A 24,032-nucleotide genomic window follows, 5' to 3' on the forward strand; every position below is an offset into this window, starting at 1 on the left:
TTCTAGGACACAAGTCAGTAGATCTTTGCAAGACAACACAACTTGAAAGCAACTTGGGGTATTCAGAGAGCCTGGCAAAGGGAAGCCTTCACATTATGTGAGTTTATAGCAGGATAGTAACACCTTGCTCCAGCTGAAGGCCTGCCACTGTGCACGGCTAGGAGCTCTTTGTGTTTTATGCAGCATGACCCACAAAGAGTAAAAACTTGAGTCCTTTGCCATAACCAAAGTGCAAGTTCAGGAAGACTGATGGAAATGGCATCCAGGTGCTTGGATTACAGTGATGGAGACAGCCCAGTACATAAAAGATAGACATTTATTTAGCACAAAAAGTTCCATATTCAAATACAAGTGTGCATATGCTTTTCCTAGTGCTTCTTTACAGTCAAGAACCATCGTGACTAACACAGACACACTGACCCTTTGGCAGAACTGCTTTACCCTACAGCTGTAGGCCTGACAGCAGCTTAGGAAATGTAAGGCAAATTAAATTAGGAACTCTCTCTCAAGTGAGCAATCTCTACCCAGATCTGTTACCTCCAGTGGAACATTCACAGGAAAAAACATTACAAGACTAGGATGTTCTGTGTGACTGCAATGTATCCTCTGACTACAGCCAGCAGAATACACAGGGACAGGGCTGTATTCTCAGACAGAATATTGAGACATACAGAGTAAGCTGCCAGGAACACTGACTGGGAAAAACCTCCAACCATTATGCAGGTGATTACATGACAATTAAGCACAACTCTCATTTCAGAGAGAAGAGGTTAATGCAACAGATAATGCTCAGACATCTACAGATGTGAAAGCCTGCAACTTCCATTTAGAGACAAATACTTGATGCCTGCTGCTAAACAAACGCTGAAAGCTCACAAGCAACAGCTCAGGAATATCACTTGAAAGCTGGTTCCATTGAGGACACAGCTACAATCACTGGTACAGGAGACCATCCAAATGATTTTGCACATTTTCCATAGCTTCTCTTCTGGTGAGGTTCCACTGTCTTAAGTGACTGACATCAAAGATGTGCTGCTGCAACTAGTTCAGTCTTCCCTCCCTTAGTTATCACTTGGATTAGACTCCCTGAGTTTGGTCGATTCTTTCCTGTTATCCAGTCATAAAATGTTCTGTTTGAAAACAAAAGGATAAAACAAGGTGAGGAGAAAGAAAAAATAAATATATACTACCACAGGGACACTGATGGGAAGCATAAAATGAAAGCCTACTGCTTGTCCTTCTTTTCCCACTGCCCTCTCCAGTGATTTCTACATCTCTTGCAAACCAGAGATGCATTCGTTGGATTCAGACCCCCAGAAGGTGAGCAGAGGTCCAGAGAAATCCCTAGGGCTTTGCAGTGCTTAGAGATGGTTCTCAGAACATCTCAAAGGAGCTTACAACATCCAAGTGGCAAGGCTTTTTCCAAGAGTGAAAAATCAAACTAAAAAAGGAAGGAGAGGCTACTCAAGTTGCCTTTATAGTAGATACCAGAAACACAGCTGTATGGCAGAGGAAAGGGTTTAGCAGCTGTGGTAGCCAACAGCAGGCAGAGACAGTGAGGAACTGCCTTAGTTACCACACAGATACTCACTCGACAATGAAGTCTAAGGGTGTCCAGGAGCTGAAGTCTGCATCAGGCATTGATTTCCTGTTTGCTGGTGTATCTAAGGTAACCCTGTGATTAAAAAAGATAAGCCTTTTATGTATGCATCACGTTCCTGAGGAGTGCCACCTGCTTCTATTTGGTGCTGTCACATGTGCTTGACTTTTTACCACATGCTATTGATTACCCTTGCCCCCCTACACGTGTTAACAGCAGATACCCATCACTTCCAACACACATCAAAGACTCTCATGGATAAACCCTCACCTTCTTGGCTCACTCCTGCCATCCAGCCCATTAGGGCGATCAGTTAAGTCACAGCTCCCTTCAGTGTCTCTCAGACAGACAGGGACTGGCAGCAACATGCTTGTTCACCTGTAGTGCATAGCACACAGGCACCACATCCATGCTTTCCAACAGCCTCAAGCCAGCTGCAAATGCAGACAAGTGCACAAGCATAGGAAGTTTTGACTTTGATTATACTTATACAGTGATATTAAACAGAAGAATGCATCACAGCTTCCTCACTGAGATGCTGTTGACAATTTAAGGTAAAAACACTCTCCTAAATTCACTCAGAGTTTTACATGAGAACTACGCAAGTGCAGTGATCTTGGTGTCTGCCTGTCTGTGGAGCTCTGGAGAGGATGGCAGAAATCATCCAAACACTTTTAATGCCATTGCTCTCTGACCTGAAGAACGTGCCTGTGAGCAGAACAAAGCAGGCAGAATTCAGGCAGTGTTCTAAATCTCTGTAAAAAAGTCTCTAGCCTTAAGTTTTGGGCCCTGAACTAGGTAAGGAAGGACCTGCCAAGGAAAATACTTTACTTTTGCAGTAGAATTGACCAATTTAGGCATAGGGCAGACCTGTTAGGCCATCCCTTTTTGCTAGCTTTCCTCATCACAAAGAAGGCTGTGACAGGCAAACACAAGTTAAACTTTTTCTTTTCACAGATCCTCAAAGTGACCTAAATTTACTGACCACAATTATGCAGCACCTTTTGAAGGCACATCTTTAACCAAATCAAACTTGTCAAGTGGCCCTTAACTTTATTATTGCCATGCAGGTAAGTAAAGCTGTGCTGAACAGCTCTCCTCACTTTCAGTGTTCTATCTACACTTGGAAATAAACCAATGACAGGTTAACACAAGGCTATAGCTAAACTAGAAGTGAATCAATTCTATTCCTAACATCCACTGCTGTTTTGCAAAGGAAAGGAAAAGATCTTCATTTTTAGGGTGACTTGCATATAATTTTGTTTGTGTAGTCAAGATGCCACCTTTCTCACTGAAACCCTAAGCAGGCCCAACAGGCGATCTGTGAACTGTAAGCAGGACAGCCCTGGCACATCCACTTGACTAAATCAGAGCAACACAGGCAGAGGCAGCTGTGCAAGCACTTACGGTAAGATGGCCACAGCAGCAGAACCAGATGGCAAGCCACTAGTGGCACCAGCCAAACTCTGACAAAGCTGATGCACTGCTCCTTTGGCCATACCATAGGCAATCATCCCTAACAATTAAAAACAGGCAAATTAGAACATAACCAAAACAGCTCTTAGGATCATCAGTAGGATGACAGAAGCTGAGATTATTCTAAGAAGATTAAAACCACTTACCATAGCCAGTACAGAATCAGACTTTTAAGACATGAAAACATACATATTAAAAGAACAAAAAGGAAGAAAAACAACAGAAAATTTCCTAGACATCCAGCAACTATCACAGTTTACTCAGCACTACAGAAACAAGCAGCTTACTGAGCTAAGTGCCTTTAGTTAATACACCCAAGTGTACCCTGAAGGATGGAACCTACAGTGCTAACCCTGCAAATGTAACACAGGAAGCGTGAAAACACTTATGGACTTCAGTAAGGCATGATGCTTTGAGCTTCATCATATGACTAAGCTATTTGCAGGTGTGGACCTGAAGAGATACAGAACTCTAACTCCAGAGCTGCAATTCACCTGGTCAGCAGCCTAAGTCTGACAGGACCTTCAGAGAAAACTGCAAAAAGCCCTCTCATGGTAGCAAATTATTAAATAACCTGCAGGAAAAAGAGACTTCTTCCTAATCACTGCTGCTTGCTAGGCAGAGCACTTAGCAGTGTAAGAGCAACAGGACTGAGAGCATAAGGCACACTGCTCAGGTACAGGATATGGACAGTCAGGGTGCTAAGGGCTTGAGGTGTCTCATGGCCTATCAGCCAAGCAGCCCAGCTATAACTAAGCACACAATAAAACACCAATGTATTGTATCTGCCACAACTGGATGCTTTTCTATTCATCTATATAAATACACAACCCCTTTTCGATGCCCCTGAGGAAGTACTTTGCATCCAAGCTATGAATTTTGCATTGCAGAGGTTTTTCCATGATACTCAGACACACTGCATAACATCAACTTTTATTAGGTGAAATCACAGGCAGCAAGAGCAAACATGGTATTGTTAGGGAAAGTATTTGCTTCTCTATCACATTCCCCTTGTCTTGTCTAAGTCAGACATTCAAACTCTTAAACCTTCTCATGCTTTCGTATTTCTTAGCCATCACTGTCAGACTGCTTCTGTAACTGCTTATATGATTGTCAAGATTCTTCGGTGTGCATTATGCAAGTCAACATTTTCACACAGGAAAAGGAAAATCACACTAACAGCAAACATGGGGAAGAGTGTTCCTTCCCTAACAGCTGGTGGTAAATAGGCAAATAAGCCTAACAAGTCTTATTTGCAGAGTTGAGCAACAGCTCTTTCCCAATTCTTCCTGATGTTAATAAGTTCATGAGCTTGCCCAAAGCACTGCTGCTTTAGAGAAAAATCCAGACTTGTTGAAAACATGGAAGCACATCACTCTGATTCTTGTGTTGTGATCCCTGCCTCCCAAAAGCATCCAGACAAAAGCCAGGGAAGTTTGCCAGAACTGGCAACTTTTTCATTTGCAGATGGTCAGTCGGTAGGAGACAGGAAAATATTCTTCTACTTATTCTCATAAAATAAGCATTTCATCTTCAGACGATGCCAGATGCAGCTGTAAACACAGCAGATAAACTAGAAAACACAACATGTTTTCCCTGAATAGTTTCAGACACAGCTTTCAGGAGTGTCCATAAATTTGGTACATTTTAGACTTTTAGTTTCTGTGTCTCCTTAAAGCCCTGTTGAAGACAACAAAAAAGAGACTGGGAAATGAGAGTATTTGTCTCAAAAAGCTTTCCTCTCCCTGCCTGTGGGCTTTTGTGTCTGTGTTGTCTGGTATTTATCCTCTGCAGTTTTAAATTGCTCCCAGCTTTCTTCTTCCACGCAGACCAAGATGGTGAGGAGCAAGATGAAACAAAAAAACAAGCTCAGATGAAACAGCTAGTGGAGGGCAAAGCCAAAGGTCAACAAGCTTATCTGAGTCTGAAGCAATGGTGGACTGGATGATCAGCAAGCCCACAGTTCAACAGAACTAGCTGAGTCACTGCCAACAGAAAAACTGGGCAACAGGAGACTCTGCCTCTCACCACACAGAGATTTAACTGTATTCAAGTAGTGCACTGACAGCCTGTTGGGTGCTTCCAGTCATTGTTCTCCAAACTTGCTTTTTTCACTGTATCATGTATTAGCCAAGCACATTTCACCCATGCACAGCAAGTGTTACCCAAACACTGATTCTCTGTTTGCACTCCAGTTTCAAGATTCAGTGCTGCTACTTGTAAATTCACTATTCTGGCAGCAATTTTCTGTTTGCAGTAGATCTCAAGAAACTGGGGAGTGAAACTGTTGATTTACAAGTGACAGTGCTCAGACTAGCAGATAAGCTGGAACTGCTGATGTCCCAGCAGTTATCATGCATTACATTTTACCTGGGGTTCCAGATAAAGCGGCTTGAGCTCCTGTCAAAGTCAAGAGGCCACCTTCTTTCAGATGTTTTGTGGCCAGGTGGCTCGAAATAGTTGATGTCCAAACACTCTGCTTCCACATCAGATCACAGTTTTTGTATAAAGCTGATTAGGAAAAGAATTAGTGAAATTAGTTAGAAGATATAGGACTTCTAGGTCTCACTTCTTTACTGGCACACAGAGCACAGGAGGCAGGACTACAAAACCAGATTTTCTACCATTTTCTGCTTCCATATTGGGTAAGACATCAATTTCTGTCTTATGATTATGTTGTACTTGTCTACCCAGATCCTCTTCTGCACTCAAAGAAGGATGACCTCCAATATCTTTATTACCATAATTTCTAAGGTCTTTCAGATTTCATTCATGAGTTAACCAAAGGCTTACATTTGGCTTTGGCGCTGCCTCCAGCCCATCCTCCTGCTACACACAGGATTGCATCAACCTTTGCTTCACCAAGAATTTTTCCAACTTCTGCTGTCACCTTCAAAACACAGAGCAAAAACATACTGAAAACACTGCATTAGAAAGGAAAAGGAATCGATGTCAAGACTGCTTTGAAGCTACTTCTTAGCTGTTATGTAGCTAAGTAACAGCACACAGCAACTTAAACAGCTGCAGAAAATGAACATTTATGACCTGTGAACTCAAAATAAAACAACTGTGTTGGAAGGTAACTATAGATGAAAGTCAAGGTAGTACAGTGCATGCTGTCACTGGAGATAACTGAACTGAAAGATCTGACCCTTACCTGGATTGTTAAGAAACTTTTTTGATTGAGACTTACTTTTTGACAGGTTCATTTCTGGGCATGGTTCTGTTAAAGATGAGAAATAAAACACCAGGTCTGACCAGGACTACTGCTGTCACTTTTGATAACAATGTGAGAAACTAACAACTGAAGGTTAGCCTTCTTATTGTTTCTCTCTAGACCTAGTGATTTGAACTATCAGTAAGAGAAATGGGTTCAAAAGTTGAAATTTAAAGAGTAAATCTTACCTCCTGAGAACAAAGCAAAAGTTTTCAGGCTACCTTGGATTCTCCCATATTTACCTTTGTGGAGACCAGTGCACTCTCCAGCTATCCTACGGGGCCTTAGGGCTTGCATACTTAGAACATACTCTCTGGCTACCCACAACACATTTAACAGACATGAGAAAGATTCCCTAACCCATCTCACCCGATTCACTCTGTGACTCACCTGATTCACTCTGTGACTTTTCAAGTCACCAAGACAAAACCAAAAAGCAATACTGCCTTCTGTGCTGAACCTCCTCAGATCGATCTCTGCCTGCACACTGACGCACATACGCAGTTAAAAGCAAATTACTATTACAATGCAGCGCCAAGCAGAAGCTGCATCTCCGGGCTCAGGGCACTGCAGCCGGACCCGCTGGGCTCCTTGCTCTGCCTCACCGCCACAGCCTCGCCCGCACAGAGCCGCCGCAGGCCTCCTGGGCAGCATCCGCTCCGCACGGACCCACCTGCTCGGCCTGCTCGGGGAAGGAGTCGGCCGGCCCCACCACCACGTTGGCACTGGCATCCTCGTTCTCCGCCAGGTCAATGCTGGCCACCCACTGCCACGGCGAGAGGAACACAGGTTAGCGACCCGCTCCCCGGCACCCGCCGCCCTACGGCTCGGCCGCTCCGCCGGCTCCCCCGCTGGCGCAGCCCTCCCCTCGGAGGGCTTCTCCGCACCGCCACCCCCGTTCCGCTGCTCACCCAGTTCCGGGACTTGAAGTACCGCACGCACTGAGACCCCAGTGCTCCTCTGCCCCCGTACACCAGCACCCTGCCCGCTGCGGCCATGCTCGCTGCCTGCCCTTATCCAGACCGGTCTCGCCTCGAAGGCTTCGCCTGCGCATGCGGGGAGTCCCCGGCGAGGGGCGGGAGGGGGCGGCTCCTGCTCCTGCTCCTGCTCCTGCTCCTGCTCCTGCTCCTGCTCCTGCTCCTGCTCCTGCTGCCGCTGCCTCGGGGGCCGTGCTGGTGTCTGGAGACAGAGAAATCCCAGCCGACCCCCTGCGAGTTTACCTCCGGGCGTGCTGCTCCCGCGACTCCCCCGGGCTCTTGGTGCCTGGGCCTGGCTCGGGGTGGCAGCCGGCGGCGGTGCCAGTGCTGGGCGGGCGCTCTCCGACCCGGGCGGAGCTCTAGCGACGGAGCGCGTTACCTGCCCCCGGCGATGCTGCCGGGGCTAATTAATTAGCGTATATAAACGTCCCTGCAGGGCTTGAGTGGCGGTAACCGTAGAAGCACTGGCAGGCCGGCCGGTTTTGTTTCGTATTCCCGGCTCGTACCTCTAGCTTGAATTACGGCGCTTGCTTCAGCCTCTGAAGCTCCGCCGCTGGCTCGGCAGCTACGGCCAGCCCACCCCGGGCTCCTGCGTAGAACCTCAGCATCCCTCAAACATCATTTCTGTGTCAGAGGGTTTAGAGATGAAAGGGCCACGCTGCGCGGTGCAGCGACGACCCCGGGTGGCGCTGGCAGCTGTGACATTTAGAGGCAGGGTGGGGGAGAGTGGCGAGAGCTGCAGCTGAACATGGCTGAGCCGCCGGCAGAACCCGAAGCCAAATTAGGTGGTTTTAATGCTTTGTCCCTTGTACATCCCTATTTACTCACGGGTTTCATAGTGTAAAAACCTGGATCCGGCTCCTAATTTTCTTCCCATGAGGTTACAGTAAAGAACTTGATGTGATCTGAGCAGGACAGTTCAACCTCTAATGAAACGTTAGCCAGGCAAGAGATATAGGATTACTTTCTGCAGAAACAAGCATCACCACTGTACGCTCTAAGGAAGCTCTTGCTAGCAACCATTTCGGATGCTGTTGCAGCCAAATACAGTTTTTATTTGATTTTTAACCATACAGGTTAATTTCTGGAGCTTCAAAGTACAAGAAGAGGTATTTTGAGATGCTTGCTATTTGCGGATTGTGGAGCAGGAGAAACAATGGGAAACGTGCCTGATGCTGCAGAGAGGCCTTGGAGGTGATTCCATGAAACCACTAGGATGCCTGGCTGCTTTAAAAAGACTGTATTTGCCTTGGCTTCTCTAATGAGTTTTGCATCTTTTATCTTGATCGTTGTTGCAATGGGGACCCCAAAGTGGATGACTGGAAAAATCCTTTGCAAAACAGGAGCTGATTTGGTCAACGCCACAGACCCAGAGCTGGTCAAGTTCATTGGAGACATTTACTACGGACTCTTTCGAGGCGGCAAAATACGTCAGTGTGGGCTGGGTGGGCGGCGTTCCAAATTCACCAGTAAGTACGACCCGGTTGTATGTTTAGGCTGATGTCTACTTCAACTTTATTCTTCCTGTTTACAGAGCATTGCAGAATGGAAATTACTATTATTATAGAATTTGTATTTGTGGCTGTTGTGGTCTTTATGGTTTGGGATCTGAGTGTGAAAATCATTTCAGGCTGTGTTATTTTCTGTTGTACTGGAGTCAAGACAGGAAAAAGGAAAAACCCTAGGCCTAGATTCAAGGTTTCTTTTTAGTTTTGTGAAGGCAGAGAAATCCATTTAGAGATGACCCTGTAAATCTGCCTTTCCCCTTGGCTGGCTCCTTCCTGTGCCAGCTGTCACTGCAGTCCCTCTGTGCATCTGTCCTTCCCTTCTTTGTTGAACGCCTAACTCTACCTGTTATTGCCTTTCGAGAAGCAGAGATTCACTTATGTGTGCACACTGCTGTGCTTCTCTAGCTGTCCTAATGCAGCTGTCTCTGGCATAGCAGATACTCCTAATATGTTGAAGAAATTTTTACCTTGTTTTCTGGTAACTCTGGAGAGGGAAAGAAAAAAGGCTGAACTCTTCAACAATGTAGAAATTCTTTACATGTGTTCCTTTGACTTAAAGTATTTCCTTGAGGTCTCAGGAGCACTCAGGTGTTGAGCTGTGCTTTGGATGACTTCCAGCTTTCACACATACTATGCTGTAGTGAAAATGGTATTTTGCACTAAAGATTTTTAGTTCAGTCTGCAGATTTGTTGCAACTTAAACCAATATAAGCTGAAGCTGCCAGAGTTTCACCGTCTCTCAGCCCCACAGCAGTGCTCTCCTGCCCCATCCTTCACAGTTGCTGTGGTGTGGTAGCTAAGGTGGTCACAGAACTAATTGAAAAATAAACAATAGATTTTGCACAGCATCTTGCACAAGCATCACTATAAAAGCTCAAAGAAGGACAGGACTGTGGGCCTTCAAAGGGAATGGAGATGAGAAATAGAGCAACCTCAGTTTAGATCAGCATGAGCAGCTGTTAAGCTGTGTTGAATCTGGACTAGTCACTGCTCCAAAGAGCAAGTTTTGCTCAGATTTGAGTGCAGCTGTAACTTCATGACGTGGACATCGCAATCATGCTCAAACGCTTTGTCTGGTGAGTTTGAATGGCTGGCAGATGGGATAGCAGGTCAAATCTCTTCCAGCTCTGCTCTGCTCCTCCTCAGGGCAATCAGACAGTCTCAGTTCTTACCCCCTGGCCTGTCAGAGAGAATGAGGAAAAAGTAGCCAGTATCCCCTTTAAATCTCTATACAACTTCCTGGACGCTTTAATAAGCTTCAGATTGTGCTGTGTAACCAGAGAAAGGTCTAAAGTTCCACCCACCACCACTCCAGATGGCCACAATACATATTTGGAGACCATGATCCTATATTCAACATACCAAACCACAGAGTGGCATGTAGATGACACCCATGTGGTTGTTAAGGCAGTCCTAAGGCATCACAAGTTGATGTTTTGACAAGCAAATCAAGCCATGAGAATGAACTGGGGAAGACAGGCATCTTGCCTGAGCATAGCAAACACAGCTGGAATGTGTCAGGAGACTCCATGGCAATACCTTTCCTGAGGATTCTTATTTCTGCACACTGAGCCAAGCTCACTGGTCATGTCTTTGGGACTTGGCCGAGAGCCTCAGAAGAGCGGCAAGAGAATCCTTACAACAATGCTAAAAGCTCTACTGGTTTGTGAGAAGGCTAAATTCTTTGTGCCTTCTTGTTACAGTGCCAGTTAATTTCCTGTCAGCAAGATAGTTTCTGGCTTCTCATTTCTCATACACATTTCTCATTTTTATTTACTGCCCTCCATTTTCTTGTTGGAGTCTCTTCTGTAGCTCCCAGGCCAAACCATAACCCCAGGATGGGCTACTGAAAAGGTAGGAATGGCAAATCATGGATTTTTACAGGGAATTTGTACAGACCCTGTGTAAAGGATTATTCCTGTATCAGAAGATTCCCTTCTTTGTTGATGTAGTGACAAATAAAGCAACATGAACCGAGAGGTGTGTGACTACCTGAAGTGGTCCCCTCTAAGAAACCCAGTCTTGTTTAAGTACAATCTGAGTCTGTGGCACCAGCAGTGTGTGATGTTTACCATTGTCAAGTAAAACTATACACTGAATACACGTTTGTTTTTTTCTTGACAGTTTTCCCACACATGGTGAAAAAGCTGAATACAGGCCTGCACGTGATGATTATAATGTTCCTCTGTGTGGCCACTTCCTTTTCTCTGGTCAGTTTTGGATTCTGCATTCTGAATGCAATCAAAGTTCCTTACCGGGCTATTAAAGGGCCAGCAGGAGTGTGCCTCTGGAACTGCCTTGCAGGTAAAATCATTTGCCAGTATTTTTCACCGGTCACATCCATACAACATGTTAAAAGTTCCTTCTCTTGCCTTACTAAATATCTTCTTGACTCGTTAATAAAAGGAAGTAGGCAGTGAATTCCCATCTATCAAACCAGAGCCATCAGGTAGCATTTTGGCCTCCTGTGTTATGTCAGCTTTTCCCAGAAGCAGCCTTTGGGCTCTGCCTCGCTGATAAAAGGCACTGCATGGCAAACACTGCTAGGACGCCTGGCCGTACAATGAAGTCTAAACAGTTTGAAGGTGTTTAAGCTGCGCCCAAGCCTGTCCCTACTCTGCGTACCGCTCGCTGTCATACTCAGTAAGCCCTGCAAAGCACAACCAAAATGTCTGTCTTCTTCTGACAACAGCAGTGAATACCTCTTTTGCTTTGTTGCAGGAGGATTTACAGTCCTTTCAGTCACCAGCTTCGTGGCTGCCGTGAAACTCCATCACCTCACAGAAAGAATTGCCAACTTTCGGGAAAATGTCTTTCAATTTGTCATCCTAGAGGAAGAGTTTGAAGACTGTTTTTGGCTTTGTGTGGCAGGTGCCACAGCACACGCAGTAAATTTGCTGCTAGTAGCCATCAGTGGGATTCACTTCCCTAAAATGAAGACTAAAACAGAAGAAGCAAACGTTACAGCAGAAGATATAATGTACTAGTAAGTCTACACGTAAGTGCTTTGGTCAGGTGAACTGTCGTGACAGCAGCAGCTTCCTGGCTCTTCAGCTTTTGATTTGCTTGGATGGCTTTGGAATAAACATGAGCAAAGATGTCAGTCTACAGCACCAGCAAGCAGCGTGTGGGAAAGCAGGAGAAACAGATGCTGCAACTATCCTCCTCCTCAGCACTGCCCAGCTGCTGCAGTGAATGTGTGCTCCTCACGGGTTTGGGGAAATTCATACTTTGAGACACTTCAGAAAACTCAGGTGAAACATGATTGCACCAAACCCAAGTGTCCTGGCTGTCAAAACACAATGTGTCAACAAACTCCACATTACTTTTTGTTTCCATACAGTGCTTTTGCTAGAGAAGCATAAATAATGTTACCCTGAGGACCCAGTAGTCTGGGGTGCATTTTCCTGATAAAATATTTCATCTAGGAATGCTACTCCTTTCTCTTACAAGCTGATCAGCTCTTTCTCGGCAGACATGAGGCTATCACACAGGTACCCCACCAGCCTTGGTGGAAAATTATGCAAACATTGCATTTACAATATAGCTTGGATTTGTTTTTCCTAAACCATTTATATTTAAATCTTCCATATGCAAATTAAACATCCTGCCTGCCGCCCGGGACTCTTCATTAGTGATACGGCCACATGCGAAGCCGCTTGGCGCTGGACAGCACCCGCAAGCGCTTCCTTAGAGCACACCACAAGAGGGCCAAACGCCGCCGTGAAACCCAGCGGCCCCCGCCTCTGGTGCACGAACGCTCACTCCCCACCGCGAAGCGCCGTCCGCGGGCCCTGCGCCGCCAGCCCGGGCCCCGCTCCGCCTTGTGCTCGGTGCGCTCCGCCCTCCCCGCCGCCGCCGAGCGCCGCCCCGCGCGGCGCGGGCTGATGAGGCGCTGTGCGCGCCGGGCGGATGCTGGCGTGATGGCCGCCTGCAGCATGGCTGCCGCCTCTGCTGCCGCCTTGCTGCCCAGGGTGGCTGCGCGCCGCCTCAGCCGCCGTCTGCCCCTGCTCTGCAGCTGCTGGGCCCGGGGGCCCTCGCCGCGGGGCTACAGCAGCGGGGCGGGCGGGAAGGTGAGGAGGGAGCAGAGGGGCACCCCCACCCCGGTTTCATCCGCTCGGGGAGAGTCGAAACAGGGGAAGGCTGCGGGGCGCAGGGTGTGGGAGAGTGGCTCGGTTCGGCTCCCGGAGTCGCCTGCTCACAGCTGAACGTGCCCGCCGCCCTGTGCCCCCAGCTCCAGCCTGGGGCACCTGCGACGTTGGGGTGGGAGCTGTGCCGGTGCCGTGCTGGGTCCTGGAAAGGTGCCCAGCGGGGCAGAGCTGCCTGCCTGCCCCGGCACCGCACCGCACGTGTGCTGAGTCGGGAGCTCCCTCTGCTCCTGCTGGATGCTCCTGGCCGCAGAGATGCGGACTTGGGGGGAAGAAGCTGTCCTGTACATCCAAACTGGACTGAAAGAACCTTCCTTTACGTGGTAGCTAAGGTTATTGTTGTCTGTTATATGATGTCTCGTTACTGGTTTATGCTTACAAGTAGTTGCAGTAGTTAATCCTGCCTTACCAAAGTGCTGCTCTGTGCACACATTAGATGCACCTCATGCATAAGCTGAGATGTGCACACGTAGCTGTGTGCTTGCTGGCTTTCACAGGGGTCTCTGCATTTTGTGTTGTTTAGATAAATGCCTTCCTTTTTTAGGGTCTTGTTCTGGGAATCTACTCAAGTGAAAAGGATAAAGGTGTTGCTCAGTTCACTAGTGCAGGAGAGGCTTTTGATAGGCTTGTGTCTGGAAAGCTGAGAGAACTTCTGTCTGTGTAAGTATCTGATAAGCTTCTGGAATCAATTAAAATACCTACAGACACCAGTGTTTGTATCTCCACCACTACTCGGGCTGGTGTTTCCTTCTACCAGGCCAAGCATTTTGGAGGGGAACTCCTGTGGCACACCTATGCAAAATGGGTGTTCTGTTGTTCAGCACTGAGCTGTGTGTCCCAGGGCAGTGCTGAGGAGCCCTGTGTGGTGTCAGATTGGACACAGTACTGTAAGATTTATCACCATTCTTTCTATTGAAAGAATCTTTTTGTGTCCTAGGTGTGGGCCTCCTTTAAAGAAAGGCAAAACACGCATGTTCCATGGCTTGCATCAGGTATGAGCTTTGGATTTTCATGTGCATACTGATTAATATCTAAGCTTTACCCTTATATCTTAAGGTGAGTTCACTGCTGTACTTGTAGAACTGTTCTGCTCTTCTTTCCCTCTCATCCCTCCCAGCAGAAGATGCAGTTCTTGCTGAAACCTCCTGCTCTGTACTCCCCATGTCTGTGTCTTCTTTGCACCATCCTGTACTCCCTCCACTGTGCTGCAGCTCAGTTCTGCCTTTTGTTGCAGCTGGAAATTTGGGTCTGCCGTCAAAGGACTCCTCAGCTTGATTTTCGAACTATCAAGTTTGCTTTGTGTTGAGCATAAAGCCTTACCTGTTGCAACACACGTAACTGACTCTAACTGCACATGATTAACGACACCAGAGCAACTGTTGTGTGCCTGTGGCAGATGGTTGGGAGTGCGAAACAGTGGAACCATGCTGGCACTCTGAAGGAAATGTAACAAAGTACTGAGTGTACTTCAGTGCTGTTCTTGCTTTGATTTGTGAAGTAAGGTGTTTTTAACAGCTCTGCTGTGGCTGTAACCATGAGGAAGGTGAATCCATCTGTGTTGGCTTCCTCTAGGACTTTCCAAGTGTGGTTGTGGTTGGCTTGGGTAAGCAGAATGCTGGAGTAAATGACCAAGAAAACTGGAATGAAGGCAAAGAAAATATCCGTGCAGCTGTTGCAGGTGAGCTGGTTTTCATTCTCTTAAGCATGTTGCCTATTGAATTGCTGCTGTGGTGCAGCATGTTTGCTTTTGAGGAGTCTGGATAGGATTTGTTTGCAAATGCAAAAGCTGCTGCAGGGTTTGGTAAGTGTGTCACTTGGCCATGATACTCATACAAGTTATTCCTTAGTGAGGAAGGCATTAGAGAGCACTTAAATCAGTCTGCAGACAAGTAACTGTGGTTATTTGTATCAAATCACTTTCCTAAACCATGCAACATTGGAAAGGCACTTGTTTAATTAGTGCTGCTTTGAAGCCTCAGATCATCACCAATTCACTTGATGAATTATGCATAGCTGAGCATGCACATGTATTTCCTTTTGCCACCGAGATATTTGTGTTACAAGCTGATAGCTGTCACCACCTCAGTAGTATGACTCAGGATGTTATGTGTCATAGGCAGAGGAAGTCCCTCTGTCTTAATCAAGAATGCTGCTGCCTCTGAATGTGTATAAGACAAGGATAAAAAGAGTTCTCACTGCAGAGTTTATAGTCTGAGGCTGGAGGTCAGTCACACCTGTATGACAGCCATGTGCCCAAAGTGCCAGCTAGGGCTGTCTCACCGGCTGCCAAAATGTTATTTGGGTGCAAAATACAATCTGTAAACAAACAATAATTTCCACAGAAGTGTGTAAAAAGCTGTGTGGAAGAGGAGAGCAGTCATGTATTCTTCAGAGAAAACTAAACTACAGCAGATTTCTGATATGCAGATAGCCATAACCCCCCCCAGCAGTCCAGATTGCTGGAGCTTTCCTTTGAGTTCAAAGGAAATGGAACACCTGCAGACTTCCCCTTTCATTCTTGTGCAATGTCTTAGTTATTCCCATTTGTCAAGTGATAATTTAGTCCAAATTGGTCAGCAGGTAACGCATTGGAGCAATTCACAAGGATAATGACTATCTTTTACATTTATTTGCTTATAGACTTGGCTATCTCCTTAAATGTTTCTCCTTGAAATGTCACCTTGATCACCTCAGAGACCTGTTTCTGCTGTTTGGTGTCGTACTCGACCTACCAGGTGTGGTCTGTATTTTTCAGTTGGTTGTAGGCAGATCCAAGATCTGGAGATCCCTTGTGTTGAAGTAGACCCCTGTGGAGATGCTCAAGCAGCTGCAGAAGGTGCCATCCTCGGATTGCATGTATATAATGAGCTGAAGCAGAAAAAGAAACCTGGAGTTACAGCTCAGCTTCATGGAAGGTGATGACAAAAAGAGAGCTTGCCTGTACCAGCATGCATGGGTTGTACACAGTCCATTTGTTATATTTGCATTCACAGAGTATGATGCAAGAAGAGAAGCTTGGGTGCTTCTGGCCTCTAAATAGCTATCACTGTTTCTTGAGAGCAGAAAGTAATATCAGAGCTTTGGGTTCCAGAACTAAGTTTTATTAATCCCCTTTTACTCTGAGTGTATTTTGGATCTTCCATATAGGATCTTCCCTGTTATTTCCCTGTATGTACTTTATATGTCCTGCCTGCTACCAAGGACTTGTCTATATCCAGCTTCCTTAAGCAGTTCTAGGTCTACCTTCCTCTGCCATGCAAAATGCCTTTCTTCCCCCATATCTGTTACACAAAGCACAAAGAACTGGGGAATCTGGGAGCTGACCTTCATAGTTAAGACTGATGCAAAGCAGACACTGAGAACTTCAGTCTTCCCAATGCTCACCAGATTGCCTGCCTCACTTAACAAGGAGACAGTATTCCTGACCTTCCTTTCCTGAGGATGTAGCAAGGACTAGGACAAGAGCTAATGCATTAGATGATTTCACATCTCTCTGCTCTAGGATTCTTCTCACTTTCTGTGAAGTATTTGGCATGACTACAACCAGAGACGAGCTCCTACAGTAGATGCACCTTGGATTTTATACTAAACTGCTCTTACTGTGACAGTCTTAATGATTCCAAATTGATGGTACTGCCTTTTGAAACAGGAGAGGACAGATGGGCACTGACAGCCTCTTACTTCTGCAAATGTTCATGATCCTGATTAGTGTGGTGTTGTTTAGTGCAGGAAGTGAAGCCTGGCACAAAGGTGTTACCTACGCAGAGGGTCAGAACCTCGCTCGGTACCTCATGGAGGCTCCAGCTAATTACATAACTCCAATCAAATTTGCTGAGCATATTGAACAGAAGCTGAGAAGCTTCAGCAATGTCAAGGTCCATATAAGGTAAATTCCCCTAAAATGATTCCTCTGTAGGACAAGATACCTCCCAGGTTATTCAGACCTGCAGCAGGATCTAATTTTCCCTCTGCCACTTCAAATGACAAAACTAGAGGAAGGATTTGGCCAAAAGGTGTGAACAGAGCCCAGACTGCAAGCTGCAATCAGAATCAGGAGGTGGGCTTCTAGCTGTCAGAGTGTGGAAGATAGTGGGACCCAGTAAAAGGATTCAGTTAGACATGCAGTCAATTACTGCTTGCTTAACGTGCTGTGGAAGGAAGCCTGACGAGAAGGCTCAGTGAATAGAGGGTAAATAGTAGGTACTTTTTTCTGTAATAGCTTTTGTTTTCGTCCCAAGTGGGTTTTATTCATCCCTTTGCATTGCTGTTGGGATGTGGTAAACATGCTCTATTGCTGGTGGTGGTGGGTTTTAGCTTTAAAAAGTGTTAGGATGGAGCTTTAAAAGCCCTTGCAATTAAATTTGCATAGCTAATCATTCTTGCCTCTGAATTTCTAGTTACTGTTCTCCATGGAAGTGGCCTAACTGGTTGTGCAAGTGTAGGAGACAGTTGGAGAAGCCAGAGACAGAAATCAACTTTTCCTGTAGTTCAGCATCTTGGCAGCAGAAAGCTAAAGTGTAACCTGCTGCAATATTATTTCATGTGTCTTCAGAGACTACAGCTTCATGGGCAAGTGTACACCTAATGTTTCTGCTGCAGAAAGCTTGGAGGAGTTGTTGTTGTTTGTCATTTTGGTTGTGTTCTGTTTGGGTTTTCCCAAGCAAAACAAAAGCCAACAGCAGCTTTGGAAGTGTTGTTCTTTCACAAAAAGGAACAAAAAAACAGTAGTAATGGTTGGATTTAAATGGTAGTTTCCAAAATGGCTCACTAAAAGGAGTATACAAACCTTGTCTGTATGCAAACCTTCAAGAATTTGGTCTCTTGAAAATAAACAAAATCACCTTGGCCGAAATGTTCAGTTGCCAAAACCAACCCCCAGCCAACAGCAAAGCCAAACCATGTTTCTATTCCAGACCAGAGTCCTGGATAGCAGCACAACAGATGGGAGCCTTCCTGAGCGTAGCCAAGGGTTCAGCTGAGCCTCCCATCTTTCTGGAGATTCACTATTCAGGTGGTGCTGATACAACAGACTCCCCTTTGGTACTTGTAGGAAAAGGAGTTACATTTGACAGGTATGTATGCTGCTGTCTTAATGGCTCAAGGGGGCAGAAATGCCCTCCTGATATTGAAGTTCAACAGGGAGATGATTTTCCTTTGTTCCACACACCTTACAGTGTCATTCCAGTGCACTTGCCTTGTATAGTAGATTGTGCTACCTTTCCTGGGGATAAGACAAGCGTGAGTGCTTGGACAGAGTAGGAGCTGGATGTACTTTGATCTTACAAGGGGAAAATGGAAATTCAGGGGTAAACAACATAAAAAATGTGCTAGTTTTTCTTTTATTGGCCTGAGCAAACCTCTGGTTGAAGAATTTACATGTTTAGAATTGCAGTCTGTGGCTGGACATAGAGATCATAGTAAAAGAAAGAGTTTATTCCTTGCAGCAGCTCCTTGTAACTGCTTTTCATGTCACATAACTACTGAAGAATGTATCAGTTTGTTCCTGCTTCCATATGCTGATTTTCACCCAGGGCACTACCTTGTGCTTGTTTTGTGCTCTTCTGATACTGTGAAGACCACTGAGTTAGTCTGCTACAAGTTGCCTGGATTTTCATGGCATCCTAATTACCAGAAAGTAGCTGGGGGCTACGTGAAGTGAAAACTCAGAGGCCTTGCTTCCAGCATGCTTGCTGCAGTGTGGCAGGAATACCTGTAAACAGCAGGTCTGGCATTACTGGTAGCTGATGCTGAAGCACACTGATGGGCAGAATATTCTCAGTGTATGTGGCATGGAGCTCCTACGTGTTGGGTGATGCTTGTGCTGTTTGTTCCAGTGGTGGCATTTCGCTGAAGCCATCATCAGGCATGGATGCAATGAGAGCAGATATGGGAGGGGCAGCAACTATCTGTTCAGCCATTGTGACAGCAGCAGCTTTAAAACTACCTCTTAACATAATTGGTAAGTCTGTGAGAATCCAAAAGTTTTAATTGTACAAGGTTTCATTTAGACACTAACCTACTAGCATCAGCAATGGTAACTGCTGGCAGAAACATCGTGAACTCTTGCAGACCTACTTCTCTCATTCCCTTGCTCAGCCTCTTTTCCACTTTTATCTGCCTATCAAAGAATTACTATGTTTGCTTTAATAAAACATTGCAACAACCAAATGAAAATTTTGGAGGCATGATTTTTAGATCTTGGAGGACAGATGACTGTCACTGAGCCTGTCTGTCAGAAGTCCTGCTCCTTCACTGCAAGAATTAATGCAGGTATCTGTGTAAGCAATTACAAATGGAAAGGAGTTAGCTGAGCTACCTGCCCGAGTGTTTGGCACAGCAGAAAGGCAAGAGACCAGCTCTTGTTTCTCTCAGTGAATATCTCAGTAGAAATCTAACCCAACCAACCAAACCCAGTCTGCTGATACCGTTTTTAAGTACCAGCCCCGTGTATTTTTCTGAACAGAAATGTTGCACGGCTAAAATTCAGTGAGCTGAGTCAGGAGACGTGGCAGAAGCATTTGGTGATGGTGTGTAATCCATTCTAGGCTAAATTCTGCGTGCAAGAGCCTCTACCTAAAGGGAACTGGTATTGTAGTCACTTTCACGCTTCAGCCAGCAGAGGGCAGCGAAGCGCAGCCTGCCGGCGTGCCTCGCGTAGAGGCGTGCGAGGGGAAGGGCGAGCCAGAGGCTGTGCAGTCGATTCCCCTGGAAAGGGGTGCGCCACAGTTCCCTTATTCCTTCTGCCAGGCGCAGGTATTCCCCTAGGAATGGCGGGAGACATGTCATCCTACTGTCCCATTCGAGATTGTGGCTTTGATGCTGACCCTCAGTTTTGCTCACCTTCGTTTGCTTTTCCCATGGTTGGAGTTGAATGGCACCTCCTTGGACACGACACAATGCTTATTTACAGCGAGCAGAGCTCACATGGCTCAGTGTTAATTGGAGAAGTCTTTAATGTCAAAAAGAAATCCAATTACATGGGACTAATTGTTAATATATGGAAGACATAAGAGGATCTTTGTTGTTCTTCAGATCTTGCTCGTCTGGGCAAGAAGTGTAAGTAAATCCTAGTGGTGAACATGGTGTAGGTAAGAGAACTTGGTGTGACGTACAGAGGCGTTTCCCTGGTGCAAAATTGGACAATGATTCTTCCAGTAACCAGGAGAACTTGGGTTTTGAGCTGAATTTCAAGATAAGAGTAGTAGTGTTTCCTTAAGGAGGTGTTAGAATTTTTTTTCTGAGTGCTTTTTCTACATCTTTTTGAGGAGAAAAAATGCATTGCTAGTTTCTCTTTTCTCTCCTGAGGTTTGGCACCCCTCTGTGAAAATATGCCCAGTGGTAAGGCAAACAAACCTGGGGATGTAGTGAGAGCCAAGAATGGAAAAACAATACAGGTATGCATGTGCAGCTTGGATCTCAAATACTTCTTGGTTTAATCAGTCTAAGTGCAGATGAGTGCAGTTAATGTTTGAAAAGACCCTTCTGAAAGATAAGCAGTGCAAATATACTGCCTTCAAAAACTGAACATGCTGGAGAATCTTGTTTCAGCACAAGAGGTCATTACTGTGCTCATCAATGCAGCTTCTCAGAATCACACTCACTGCTTCCAGCTGACCCTTCAGGACACTTCTCTGCTATCTGGAGTAAGACTGAAGAGTATTAGTTTCCTGCTGATATAGCCAAGGTCTTTGTGCTGCCAAGCCACGCTGCGCAATCAGAACTTCCAGTCACAGGGGCTGTTTGTACAACGCAGCTTGCAGAGCTGTACCAAAATGCATATTGCACATGGACTCGCTCTGTTCCATACTCATGTAATAGATTACATGGTATTGACAGATAGGCTTTGACTTTATAAATGTCTGTATCAATCCAATTATTTTTTTAGCTCCAATAAGTTTTGATTACCTGAAGCTTGTGGGGCCCGTGACAGTGCATGTACAGTGTGACAGCTATGTGAGATTATGTGCAACAACCAAGTCAGTGAAAGGATTTTTCATAGTTCTTTACTAATTTTCTCCCTGAAGGTGGATAACACAGATGCAGAAGGCAGACTGCTGTTAGCTGATGCTCTCTGCTATGCTCACAGTTTTAATGCAAGGGCTATCGTGAATGCTGCAACGTTAACAGGTAAGCAGTTTCCTTTCCTTGCTCCTTTTGCAGGCAGTTCTTTCTTTTACTCTCATTTATTGGGCTGTGGATTAGTTGTCCTATGTATATAAAGTCAAGCCGAATTTGAAAGCAGCTGAGGTGACTTCTGCAACTTTTAGAACAGCAGCCAGCAGAGTTTATGCTGTCACAAGCTGCAGAGCTGCAGTGTCAGGAGGGTATGGCATGCAGGATGTGCTCAGCAAGACAGGCAAGGTTCTGCTGACCCAGCCGAGCTGGGAAACCTACACAGTCTTGGATGGCTTTGCACAGTGCTTCTGTTGCTGAATGAAGCCCTCCTAGCTCCCGAGGCTGTGCAGTGCAGAGATACTGGCATGGCTGTGGAAGAATCCTGCCAGGTCCATGTGGCTCTGGCCATGCTGGAGCCAAACGTTTTTGTGAGTGTGAGCTCTGACCTAGCCAGCACCAGCCTCGGGTCTCCATGATTCCAGATAATAGGAGGGCCATCATTATCCTCCCAAGAATTCATGTGACTGAAGTATCTCTTATTTTATGTGCAGTTTGCATACTTTCAGGCATAATGAAATGTGCTTTAATTGTTTGATCTCTACAGCTCTATCTGAATGAGGTTATCATTTCAAATTTAAACCCCCAGCATTTTGCATACTTCTCCTGAACTGCAGTAAGAGGCTGTCATGGCTGAAATGACTGTAGCTGAAATGAGGTTTCTGTAGTGCTTTAGTTCTGTTCCCTCAGATTTACCAGTTCAGATGCTGTAGAACATCTCCACAGACAGAAGGGAAGCTGGGTTTACAATTGTTGGCTTGTATGAAAGGGTTCCCATGGAAAAGGCATGATGGAAGGAGCTTACTCCCTGTAGCTTGTTTGGTGTTTGGGACCCTTAGCCATCAGGCAGGAAGCAGGAGAGCTCCTGTAGAAATTTCTCTGACACACTATGGTTTGTTTTACTCTCACTGAGGACTGGATGTTGGCATTAGAGAGGCGCTTCTGTGGCATCAAATAAATGTGTGTGTGTGTGTAATCCCTCTGCTTTAGGCATGGTTTAGTATTTTGATAAGGATTATTTTCAGTTAAATTCCCATATGCTGTGCAATTGAAATGAACAAAAGGGAAAGTATTAGCTGGAGAATTGTAAAGGTCTGTAAATTGGAGACACTATTATTGGTGAACACGTGATATGAGACGTCACATTGCTGAGAAACATCAAGCTCAAAACAGCCCAGTTTCATGAGACACTGAATCTTTGAGTTACTGGTTTAGTAGATCAATAGAAACATTTGAACAGTGTTTAAACTTTGGAAAGTGCAAGTGTACTAAAAAGCTTAGGTTTTGCATACTTCAGACATGAATTGATAATGGGAAGCTCAGAGAGGAGTCAGGATGCAAAGGAATAGCTCAGGTCTACCTTTGCCATTCTTGTTTAACCTTGAAGGTGCGTTTCTGTAGGTGCCATGGATGTTGCATTGGGGTCTGCTGCAACTGGAGTGTTTACAAACTCGGCTTGGCTTTGGAGTCACCTTTATGAGGTATGCCCTCTTCAGTCACAGTAGCGCAGTAACAGCTGTTACTGAAGAGCTACTGTGTTACTGCAAGTTTTTCTTCATACAAATCTAAGAGCTATATTCCTGCATTTTGAAATCTCACAGGAAGAGTGTTAACTGTTTAATGGAAAATTATTTTGGTTATTGATTAAACCTCGCTTAAAGAGCTAGTAACCTAAAGCAAACGGTGTGCACATCGTCTCAAGGATCTGCACGTTCTGTGAACCCTGCTTAAGCATAAGCTCTTGACTAGTGACAGGAATGAGTTCATGTCAGAAAATTTGCTTAACAGCACTGGGACAAATTCCGAGAGGTCTGCTGGGGGGCTGCAGTGTGATGGCTGAAGGAAGTCTCTGAAGGGAACAGTTTGTGTTGTCATGAAAAAATAAATGGGGGGGGAAAGGGCAAGGCAGCCTTTTGACTGACACTGAAGTGTCTGAGAATAGTTTAATGGGTATTTGGAAATAAAAATATTCGTATTTTGGACTGAAGATCTTTGCACTGATCAGAGCCAAACAAAAGTAAGGATGCCCGATAGCGGGGTCAGTGAATGCAGTTTGTGGAGGGAGGAGAAACAATTGCAAACTGTCAAAACTATGACTGTGTTTTTCAGGCCAGCATTTTGACAGGGGACAGAGTTTGGAGAATGCCTCTCTTTGAACATTACACAAAACAAGTAACAGACTCTCCTCTCGCAGATCTGAGCAACGTGGGGAAGTACAGCAGGTGAGCCCTCCCCCTCTCCTTCACCTCTGCCTTTCAGCGCATTCGCTCTAGGTTTGTGCTGTTGGTGTTCTGCTTCCCCCAGAGCTGGAGGGGCGTGCACAGCTGCTGCCTTCCTGAAGGAGTTCGTGACTGCCTCTCACTGGGCTCACTTGGACATCGCGGGGGTGATGTCGAACAAAGAGGAGGTGCCCTACCTGGGCAAAGGCATGGCCGGCCGCCCCACCCGCACCCTGGTGGAGTTTGCTGCTCGCCTCAGTCAGGACAGTCGCCCTACCCCCTGAACTACTCCAGATTCATCTCTTCTGCCTTAAAACGAACAAAAAAGGTCTTAAAGTGTTTTCACACAGGCAAGGGCCAGCCACCTTTTGGCCATGGCTGCCGTTTATGAATTGTTCCTGGGGCCAGAATGGCTCCCTGGGAGCTGCCCTCCTCGCTCCTGCTCTTTACAATAAACGTTGTTTCAACGGCTGAGCTCTTCGCTACCCCAACACCGTCACGGAGCTGCTGTTTGATAGGTCAGGGGGGAAGGGTGGGGGGCAGGGGCCGGGGGCGGTTTTTCTCCTTTCGGGGGGGGTGTGTTTGTTTCCGTTGCAGCGCTGCTGTGTAACAGGTGCTGCTGAGGGGGTGCTTGCCCCGGCGGGTGGCGGGGGAGCGCAGAGGCTGCAGCAGGAGGTCCCGCTCCGCAGGAGCTCTTCGCTTTCTCTTCCTGTCT

At 46.0% G+C, this 24,032-nt stretch overlaps 3 protein-coding genes across 3 annotated transcripts; 2 read left to right on the top strand and 1 right to left on the bottom strand.

Annotated features, from left to right (window-relative positions):
* Window positions 1–298: 298 nt before the first annotated feature.
* On the bottom strand, window positions 299–7,351 carry QDPR (quinoid dihydropteridine reductase). The gene is made up of 7 exons (XM_068149244.1): window positions 7,205–7,351; window positions 6,967–7,059; window positions 5,870–5,966; window positions 5,447–5,587; window positions 3,008–3,116; window positions 1,592–1,675; window positions 299–1,130 (listed from the first exon to the last, which is right to left on the bottom strand). The coding sequence occupies exons 1-7, from the start codon at window positions 7,289–7,291 to the stop codon at window positions 1,022–1,024; spliced, it is 720 nt and encodes a 239-aa protein (XP_068005345.1). The 5' UTR covers window positions 7,292–7,351; the 3' UTR covers window positions 299–1,021.
* A 910-nt stretch (window positions 7,352–8,261) lies between these two features.
* Window positions 8,262–12,469, top strand: CLRN2 (clarin 2). Its single transcript, XM_068149245.1, has 3 exons — window positions 8,262–8,739; window positions 10,903–11,082; window positions 11,500–12,469. Exons 1-3 carry the CDS (start codon window positions 8,487–8,489, stop codon window positions 11,763–11,765), a joined length of 699 nt encoding a protein of 232 aa, XP_068005346.1. The 5' UTR covers window positions 8,262–8,486; the 3' UTR covers window positions 11,766–12,469.
* Window positions 12,470–12,690: 221 nt separating this feature from the next.
* On the top strand, window positions 12,691–23,808 carry LAP3 (leucine aminopeptidase 3). Its single transcript, XM_068149253.1, has 13 exons — window positions 12,691–12,851; window positions 13,471–13,586; window positions 13,864–13,918; window positions 14,499–14,604; window positions 15,682–15,841; window positions 16,651–16,812; window positions 17,840–17,998; window positions 18,761–18,885; window positions 20,232–20,320; window positions 20,951–21,053; window positions 22,500–22,579; window positions 23,208–23,320; window positions 23,403–23,808. Exons 1-13 carry the CDS (start codon window positions 12,702–12,704, stop codon window positions 23,599–23,601), a joined length of 1,617 nt encoding a protein of 538 aa, XP_068005354.1. The 5' UTR covers window positions 12,691–12,701; the 3' UTR covers window positions 23,602–23,808.
* Window positions 23,809–24,032: the final 224 nt, after the last annotated feature.

The sequence above is a fragment of the Melanerpes formicivorus genome, unplaced genomic scaffold (genome assembly GCF_026170545.1).
Source record: "Melanerpes formicivorus ecotype bairdi unplaced genomic scaffold, bMelFor1.0.p_v2 SCAF_18, whole genome shotgun sequence".
Classification (NCBI taxonomy): domain Eukaryota; kingdom Metazoa; phylum Chordata; class Aves; order Piciformes; family Picidae; genus Melanerpes; species Melanerpes formicivorus.

What these genes read in the sequence shown, in the direction of transcription:
- QDPR (XM_068149244.1), bottom strand. Translation starts at nt 7,291, where the DNA reads ATGGCCGCAGCGGGCAGGGTGCTGGTGTACGGGGGCAGAGGAGCACTG. An exon ending in CGCTTTATCTGGAACCCCAG is followed by an intron (nt 3,117 to 5,446) that starts GTAAAATGTAAT and finishes TTTAATTGTTAG; the next exon opens with GGATGATTGCCTATGGTATG. An exon ending in GCTGCTGTGGCCATCTTACC is followed by an intron (nt 1,676 to 3,007) that starts GTAAGTGCTTGC and finishes TTTTAATCACAG; the next exon opens with GGTTACCTTAGATACACCAG.
- CLRN2 (XM_068149245.1), top strand. Translation starts at nt 8,487, where the DNA reads ATGCCTGGCTGCTTTAAAAAGACTGTATTTGCCTTGGCTTCTCTAATG. An exon ending in GCGGCGTTCCAAATTCACCA is followed by an intron (nt 8,740 to 10,902) that starts GTAAGTACGACC and finishes TTTTCTTGACAG; the next exon opens with TTTTCCCACACATGGTGAAA. An exon ending in CCTCTGGAACTGCCTTGCAG is followed by an intron (nt 11,083 to 11,499) that starts GTAAAATCATTT and finishes GCTTTGTTGCAG; the next exon opens with GAGGATTTACAGTCCTTTCA.
- LAP3 (XM_068149253.1), top strand. Translation starts at nt 12,702, where the DNA reads ATGGCCGCCTGCAGCATGGCTGCCGCCTCTGCTGCCGCCTTGCTGCCC. An exon ending in CTGAGAGAACTTCTGTCTGT is followed by an intron (nt 13,587 to 13,863) that starts GTAAGTATCTGA and finishes TTTGTGTCCTAG; the next exon opens with GTGTGGGCCTCCTTTAAAGA. An exon ending in ACTACCTCTTAACATAATTG is followed by an intron (nt 18,886 to 20,231) that starts GTAAGTCTGTGA and finishes TTCTCTCCTGAG; the next exon opens with GTTTGGCACCCCTCTGTGAA.